Raw genomic sequence first — 9,405 nt, forward strand, 5'->3', positions numbered from 1 at the left:
CCAGCCACTGTTGCCACTGTTTCCCCATCTATTTGCCATGAAGTGATGGGACCAGATCCCATGATCTTAGTTTTCTGAATGTTGGGCTTTAAGCCAACTTTTTCACTCTCCTCTTTCACTTTCATCAAGAGGTTCTTTAGTTCTTCACTTTCTGCCATAAGGATGGTGTCATCTGCATATCTGAGATTATTGATAATTCTCCCAGCAATCTTGATTCCAGCTTGTGCTTCCTCCAAGCCAGCGTTTCTCATGATGTACTCTGCATAAAATTTAAATAAGCAGGGTGACAATATACAGCCTTGATGTACTCCTTTTCCTATTTGGAACCAGTCTGTTGTTCCGTGTCCAGTTCTAACTGTTGCTTCCTGACCTGCATACGATTAGACAAAAAATAATTAACCACCTGTAGCACTCCACTTTGACCATGTGTAGCCATCACTCCCGCCGGCGATAGGAAAACGCCCGGAGCACTGTGGGCAAAACATCTGAGAAAGGAAGGCCAAGAAGAGGCAATAAATAAAAAGACAACCCATGCAAATGCTAAGAACACAAAGTCCAAAAAATTACAGAACTGGTGTTTCCTTCTCCTTTATCCTGTGTTTCAGAAGTTCTTACAGTTGAAGCTGCCATGGAATCACCTGGAATGCTTGTAAAACACAAACTCCCTAGACTCCAACCCTGGCATTTCTGATTTAATAAGTGTGGAGTTGGCCTGATAATCTATTTCTTACATGTTCCCAGGTAATAGTGATGCTGCTGGTGTGAGGACTACAGTTGCAGCATGATTACATACTCCATCCCTGGAATAATACCACATTTAAAAGTCTGTAGATACTAAGCCATGATCCATTCCAAAACTGTTAAGATTTTCAGCCCCAAAACAAGAATAAAACAATAAAAAGTACTCATATTTTAGTTAGCTTCATAGTTTATCTCACAATAACCTTGAAAATATTTCTACCTTCCACTCCTCTCTACCATGTTTTTCTTTTTAACAGATTAGGAATCTGGAATTCAGAGATATTTTTAAGAACCCATCCTTAATCTACAGACCATCTGATACCAAAGCATGTGCTCCTCTCCATATGTCATGCTGTTACCCTCTCGAATCCCCAAGTGCCATGCCTCTTATGGGGGCTTTGGCGGTTGACACTCACCCACCTTGAGGCTGCACCTAATACTTCACTTTATGAAAAAGTCCAAATTCCACTTTGCACTGGAACAATACATATTTGACTAAACTATTGAGAATGGCAGGAGAGATTCTGTCACATCTCACAAAATCACAACTTCATAAAAACTTACTTTAGGTAGATCTTTACTGCTCCTATCCCAAGAACTGATATTAGCCAACATAATAAGTGCTTCCTACGTGTCTCACGTGTGTGTGTGTGTACTCAGTCGCTCACTTGTGTCTGACTCCTTGTGACCTCAAGCACTGTAGCTCGCCAGGCTCCTCTGCCCATGGAATTTTCCAAGCAAGAATACTGGAATGAATTGGCATTTCCTCCTCCAGGGGATCTTTATGACCCAGGGGTCAAATTCACATCTCTGGCATCTCCTGCATTGGCAGGCATTCTTTAACCACTGTATGTGTTTCTTAGCAACTTTTAAATATACACTACAGTAATTTTAACCATAGTCACCCATGTTGTATATTATATCCCAATCAACTGTTACATTAATATAAACCTCAGAATACTTCTCATAGCATTTTCTAGGGTAAGTGGATTAAAGTAATGCAAAAGTCTTAAGCATAAACACAAACAATCTGCCATTCTATAGACAATTAACTTCATATTTTTATTTACAAAGACTAAGCATGTGGTCAGGGTTCTGTGTTGTATATGGAAACTTGGTGACAGCAGTTCAGTACCACAAACATACCGTGAGTGTATATAACACTCAAGGCCAAAACTGTATTAGAAGCTGACCAAAGATGAATTATATGTATTGTTTTTTAAAAGCTCATAATGTTTATTCTTTTTGTGGGGGTGGTGTCCAGAAAAGAGAGAAAAACATAAATCAGTCTGATAGAGACTTAATCAGAGTACAAAAAAATGATACCCACGGGATCATCATAACCTTTAGGCTCCCCACCCGAAAGTCCTAAGAAAGAGAATGCCTGCAGTACTGAAGCCAACATCCCATTACATTGTTGCTTTATGACAAAGCATGCCAAGGTCATTTGGAAATCCTATTGAGGGCGTCACTGGGGTAGTGGTAGTCACAGTGGTAGTTTAAATTTTATTAGTAATGTAAGTCATCATAACAATTGTAATCATTGCAGAACAAACTGAAGCTATACCTTATGACTGGTGATGACTTTTTAAAAAGGAGATAAAACAAGTAACTGAGACATGACAGATAAATTCAAACACATCTAGAGATAAACTAATGGTTTTTATGAGGATCTCTCCTTACAAGACCATACACTTGTGAACGGTTCCAAGAAAGACAAGATTTCAGGAATTTTGGATACTAACCATTAAATCAACGCAGATCAAATTTATCAGAAAAAGATGATGACAAGTAAGTATAAAAGCTTGAGAAGGCAACAAGAACAATCATTAAGAATGAAACACATCAAGTGCACTCCACTGAAATTATATCCAAAGCCTCTTCTTTCATTACAGCTACCAATGGCCCATCTGAATTACTTACAGTTACTATGAGCTTTCTGTACAGAAAAGAATATGCACATGTATGAGTGAACACTTTACTATAAACAAAAATTTACTGTTAATAAACAGACTAATAATTCTGTAAATATTGATGTTTTACCATGGCTTCCCTTCTCTAAGCTCTCATTTTATGAAATGATTACTGAGTTTGGACAGAAAATTTATACACACAACAATTATGGTATAATGGTGGGCTCTGGTTTCTTTATTTTTAATTGGAGGATAATTGCTTTACAACATTGTATTGGTTTCTGTGAATCAGCCGTAAGTATACCCATGTCCCCTCCCTCCTGAACCCCTCTCCCCTCCTCCACCGTACTCACCCCTCTTAGGTCATCACAGAGCACCATGCTGAGCTCCGGTGTTAGACAGCAACCTCCACTAGCTATCTGTTTTACATATGGTAATGCATATGTTTCAATCTACTCTCTCAATTCGCCCCACCCTCTCCCTCCTCTGCTGTGTCCACAAGTTTGTTCTCCATGTCTGCATCTATTTCCACCCTGCAAATAAATTCATCAGTACCATTTTTCTAGATTCTATATATATATGTGTGTGTGCTAATTTACGATATGTGTTTTCCTCTTTCTTACTCCATGCTGTATAACAGGCTCTAGTGATGTTCATCCACCTCACTAGAACTGACTCAAATCCATTCCATGTTCTGGCTGAGTAATATTCCATTGTATATATGTACCACAACTTCTTTATCCATTCATCTGTCCATGAACATATAGGTTGCTTTTGTGGCCTTGTTATAAATAGTGTTGCAATGAACACTGGGGTTACATGTGCCTCTATGAATTATGTATTTCTCAGGGTATATGCCCAGTAGTGGGATTGCTGGGTCATATGGTAGTTTTATTTCTAGCTTAAGAAATCACCATACTGTTCTCCCTAGTAGCTGTGGGCTCTGTTTTGAGTAGACTGGTATTGATAACAGATATGTCAAACTGCATTGAGACAATTTGACTTCCAATGTTTAAAAAAGAAATCATGTTTTCCATCTTTATATTTAAGGAGTACCTTTACATTAAATTTTATTCCCTTAATGTGAAAGAATTCTTAAACCAGACACATGGTATAAGTGATAGAGGGCAAAATAACAAATTTTACTATATCAACAGTTTAAGTCTGTTCAGAATAAGACACCACAAAAAAACAAATGGTAACCCACAGTCTAGTGAAGATATTTTCAACACATATAGTCAACAAAGGATGAATATTCACAATCTATAAAAAAAAAAGTCTATAAATGAGTAAAGAAAAGATTACGCATTAGAAAAATAGGCAAAAGAGATGAATAAGCAAGTCACAGTAAAGGTGAGAAAATGGTCTGTAAACATATGAAAGATGTACATATATATATATATATATATGATGAGACATATTCAAAACTGTTCACAACTTCATTGTTTCTGATGAAAATTACAACTTAAATATATGCTAATAGAAAAACACCTAAATAAATTGAAATAAACTGACACAATCAAATATTACTAAGGGATAAAAAACAAAGGAACTGAAGCTATACACATGAAAATGAAGGAATCTCATAGTTAAAAGAATAAAACAGAATTAAAAATTCATATTACTTGATGTAATTTATATAAAGAGTACTATACATTGTTAGATATATAACCACATATAGGAAAAATACAAAGAAATGCATCGGGTAATATATTCCAAATTTAGAACTGATTATTCCTGCAGGGGAAGAAGGGGTGAAATCAGAAAAAGGAAGGGTTTTTCCTGCCTTGCAAAGATCTAGTTTTTTAAGCTGGACTTAAAAAACTAGCATTTGTTGCATTATTCTTTATGCTTTTTGTATGTCTAAAAATGTTACAGCATATATGTATTTTAAAGATTTTATTTTCTATTGCAATGACTGAATATCTTACATATGATTTACAAAGAAGGGTTCAGGGACTTCCCTGTGGTCCCGTGGCTAAGTCTCCATGCTCTCAAAGCAGGGGACCTAGGTTCAATCCCTGGTCTGGCAACTAGATTCCACATGTTCCATCTAAAAAGACTCTGCATGCTGCAACAATGACCGAAGATGCTGCAGCTAAGACCCAGCACAGCCAAATAAATAAACAACTATTTTTAAATAACTAAAAATAAATACAAACAGAGTTCAATGGTGAAGTTTTCAAATTCATGAAAAGAATTAACATAGTCAAGGCCAACCCAACTGCTAAAGGAAGTATTTACTGCGGGTGTCACCATGAAACATGGAGAGCGGTCTTTATATACCGTCTCTCAGTTTTTCCTACACACCTCTAATGACCTCTGCTTCTTCCACATCCCTCTGAACTCTGTTTCACATCTATACAGAAGACATCATTAATAAGCTAATATTGTCTGCTTCCACTTTTAGGAGGCACAATCAATAAGTTCTATCAACTGTCAGAAATGAACTATATGCAACATTGAACATAGGCACATATTTGAACTGGTTTTTTTTTTTAAATGTAAAAAACCCACTTAAAGATAAACAAGGCTAGAATTTTACTTGGGTGCAATTCATAAAATTATCAGAACCTGAACACTAAAGGATACAATGTGTGTGGCCAAAAGTGCTACTGAGCACTTAGGGGATAAACCCCCTCTTCCAGGAAGCCTTCTTTAATCACTTCAGCCAACAGTCATTTTCTCTTTTCCCAACAGTTGCTGGAGTACTCCTCACCTGAACCCCTGATTCTGACTCTTAATAACTATCTGCTTGCTTTTTTTCTCTCTGGTGGGGATCACGGGTTATCTCACCTTCCATTTTTTCACTCCTTCACCAACACTCCCAAAAGGGTCCAAATAAATTTTCTTAAATGAATTAGAGAGCAGAGGGACTAAGGGCCAGATGTCAGAATAGAGAGCCTGCAGTCTGAATCAGCTCTGCCCTTTGCCAGCTGGATGACAGAGTAATGGCTGCTGCTACTGCTGCTAAATAGCTTCAGTCGTGTCCGACTCTGTGTGACCCCATAGACGGCAGCCCACCAGGCTCCCCATTCGTGTGGAGGGGAAAAATGAGTCCTGCAACCACATGATTCCTAACTTTGTGTTCTTCTACCCAGTTTTTAAGTTTGCCCATTACAGTGATCAACGTCTTCCTTGACATCCAATTAGTAAGTCTGACTCCAAATGCAGTTCTGGTGTAAGCAGAAAAACAATTCTTCAATTCTGTCCCCAAATGTTCCTTCCCTAGACAAGGTATTTGTTTACTTAACAAGAGCTTCTACTATGATCGCTGTTATTAATTAAAGTTTATACTGACCTTGTATCCATGATGAAATTACTTTAATTTCAATATATTTTGTAAAATCATAAACACAGTTTTCATGCATCTACTGCAAATGTTATATTCTTCTATAACATATCTCCCTTCTCATTTAAAACAGAATGTAAACAAACTCATTCATTGGGTCATTATTCTCCCATTCCAAGGGTATTTGCAATGGTTTGGTATTTAGCAATGACAGATTTGCAGCACTGAAAGCTCCTCAGTGATTAAATACACTGAAGAGCAAATTGAACATTAGTTTCAATAAGCAGCTGTGGGATTTTTCGGGCACTTCAAATAAACCTGATTCTGCAGCTTTAAATTCAGGACAGTGTGCCCCAGCACTAACTGCTGACAGCATTATTTGATCTGGGGAGACGTGCAAACATTCAACAACAAACAAGCATGTGTCAATAATTCATAGGTCTAGAGTCAACTCTCTAGCAGAAGGAGAGTGGATTTTTTTTTTCCTGCAACTCAAGACTTTTTTTTTTTTGCTTTGAGTTAATTCCTCCCTCTTCAGTCTGCCAGGAGTCAGATCAGCTGCTACAATCAGGTGTTCTGCTAACTTAGGTCACTTTAGTCCAGGCCGACCAGGCTTCAACATACAAGTCTCTGAACCACAAGAGACAGGCAGTCTGGAAACGTGGCACTTCGTGCCCTCCTAATAACCATGACTTCACCACCTCCTTCATGTCGATGAATGAGGTTTTCTCATCCCAACCCTGAGAACTTGATTTAGGCAGATAACATGTTTCTAGACTGTTAATCCAGAGGATCAAGCTGAGACATCAGCACCCTTCAGATGTCTGAATGCATCTGCATTTCTGCCACTCTTGCCCTGTTAATTCCCGTTCATCCAGTAACTCCAGAACCATACTAACACACAACCAGCTAACAAATGGGGGCTGTGATCACTCTAAAGAGAGATCTTGTAGCTGTGAGATACACCATCAGAAATGGGAATGATAGAACAGCTACAGTGAGCATATAAACAGGAAATTCAATGACTTGCTGCTACTTTAAAAAAAAATTTGAATGCATTTGCCCACCAAAGTCTGACCTTGAGTCATCTGAAATTGAAGCCCACGATAAATTACATTTTCTTCATTTTCAGTAACATTTTAAGTTGTAAATGTTAATATTTCACTCCAGGAGTCCAGCTCAGATAACTGCTCTGTGAGAAAATACCCTTAAAGCACAAGGAAATCAACTGACAAATGAATTTATGAAACTGAAATATTAAAAGAGCAATTAATAAATTTGCCAGCTGTACTTTTCTTCTGTTAAAAAAAAAAAAAAACAGTAGCACCTCACTGGGCTTTTTGATGGTGAAACCACATCAGAAACATAAACATAATGGTAATTCATTCATTTATTCACCAAGTATTTTTTATGACCTGCTCTGTCCAGAGAATATAGCGGTGATGAAAACAGATGCATTCTGGAGCTCACATTTCTTATTTCTTACATTCTCCTGGCGGGGGGGGGAGGGGTGGCGGGGGGAAGCAGGGGAGAGTCACAGAATAAATACATGTAAAATGATGTACACTGAATTGTCACAGACAGCTGAGAAAACTACTGTAGGTACGATGGCAAGAGAAGATAGGGGATCAGCTGCCATTTAAAATATAAAGGTCAAGAAAGGCATCAATGAGCAGATGACATGACTGAGCAAAGATGCAGCGGAAGATGAGGGAGCAAGTTGTGCTGAAACAGGCAGAAGGGAGGGTGAAAGAGGAGGCCAAGGACAGGCTGGGGCTGGGGTGCACAGAGCACTCTCCCCAGGACAACCTGATGTGACCCCCATAACAAAGTGGGGTTTTAGGGCATGTATCACCACTGTTTCATGAGGGTGTTGACACTCAGCCATGTCACCACCTGCCCATCACACAGGGAGCGGCAGTGCTGACACCCTCCTCCAGGGGCTCCAGCTCCGTCCAGAAGGTTTTCAACTGCATCCAGTTTTTCCACTGCTTCCAGTGCTGTTATTGCAACTTATTAGAAACAACCCGTTAAACCTGGATGTCAGAAAGGTGACTGTAAGGGTGAGGGCTCGGAAGGCAGCACATGGAACTGAAGAGAGAAGCCTCCAGGAGGCACAGAATTTGAAGGGCTGCCTTCAGGAAGAGGAGACACTGGCGTTCTGCATGCCCCAGAAGGCAGAACTGGGCCCAGTAACTCGAAATCACAGGGAGACAACTCTCCAGTAACTGGATGAATGAAATCCAGTGACAGGAGCTAGCCAACAACAGGATGGGCTGGCTTGTGAAGTTATGAAGTGCCAATTACAGGAGTTATTCAGGTAGAGGCTGAGCGGCCATCTACTGTCTGAGATGAAGACAGATTTTAGCATTGATGTGCAGGCTATACGTACGGATGGACAGACGGCTGTTCCAATTCCATGACTACCCAAGCACCCGGGCAGGGCAGTGTGGCAATCAGAAGTTCCAGAGGTCAGACAGCTGGGTTAGAACCCAGTCTCCACTATTTATACACGCTCTGCACACTCTACAAGCCTCGGTTTGCTTATCTGAAAAATGACGCAAATTACATAAGTCACCTCACGGTGCCTTAAAGGAGAAAATCCATGTTAAAGGACTTAACACAGGGCCTGGCACACAAAGGTCAGTCAGTTCAGCTAATACAGTTATTCTATATTTATTTTATATTTATACATATGAATATATATAAATAATGTGTGCACATTTGTTTTTCTGTTTTTACTCTTACACTCAGTGGTGAGAAGAGTTCAATATCCAAAGCTGAATTGCTATAGAATATTAAATGACAACAGGATGATACTAACGATGATAGTTTTAAAAAATATTTAAACAGCCAGCTTCTTAGCCTGATCCTTTCATATTATATCTCTTTTAATCACCAGGAAATATGCAGAAAAGTTCATCTTTTAAATATATGAAGTGCCAATTTAAAACTTATGAAAGGAAATATCAACATTTTCTTAAATGAAACAATTATTAAAAACTCAGTACTTCAGCATAAGAAAGAACGCCTAACAATCTACACCTGTATTTAATGTGCATTTATATGCAAATTCTTGAGTGTCTGTGTATACACAAACACACCCACTCTTAAACATCTACTTCAAAATTATAAACTAGAAAGCCCATGGTTACTTTTAAATTACCTTTTAATAAGCAAAATGATTTCATATATTTCTTATAAGGGTCAAGCATTTTATACATATGTGTGTGTGCTAATAGAAAATAAAGGAGAAATAACCATAGAATGTGGCATCTTTAGGCTAAAATCTGGAGATGTTTCTGGATGGCAGAGAGTGAGTTATGCAATTTTAGATTAATTTCCATCATTCTTTTCTCATTCGGGATAAACTAACATTTATTATTCATTGAGAAAACATTCAAGAATGGATATGATTGATTAAAAAAAAGAGTGTGTTTCAGGAAAAACTCAGGCAAT

General features: G+C 38.4%; 1 protein-coding gene across 3 annotated transcripts in view; it reads right to left on the reverse strand.

The window, feature by feature from the left end:
* The window catches only part of MEI4 (meiosis-specific 4 homolog (S. cerevisiae)), a 238,150-nt gene extending 229,741 nt beyond the window's left edge, over positions 1 to 8,409 (reverse strand). For all 3 annotated transcript variants that reach the window (XM_010855249.1, XM_010855248.1, XM_010855247.1), the window contains exon 1: positions 8,339 to 8,409. In XM_010855249.1, the coding sequence (XP_010853551.1) occupies positions 8,339 to 8,367 (29 nt within the window). In that variant the 5' untranslated portion in view covers positions 8,368 to 8,409. The remainder of the gene's footprint in view (positions 1 to 8,338) is intronic.
* Positions 8,410 to 9,405: the final 996 nt, after the last annotated feature.

This window comes from Bison bison, unplaced genomic scaffold, assembly GCF_000754665.1.
Source record: "Bison bison bison isolate TAMUID 2011002044 unplaced genomic scaffold, Bison_UMD1.0 scf7180017864362, whole genome shotgun sequence".
Classification (NCBI taxonomy): Eukaryota; Metazoa; Chordata; class Mammalia; order Artiodactyla; family Bovidae; genus Bison; species Bison bison.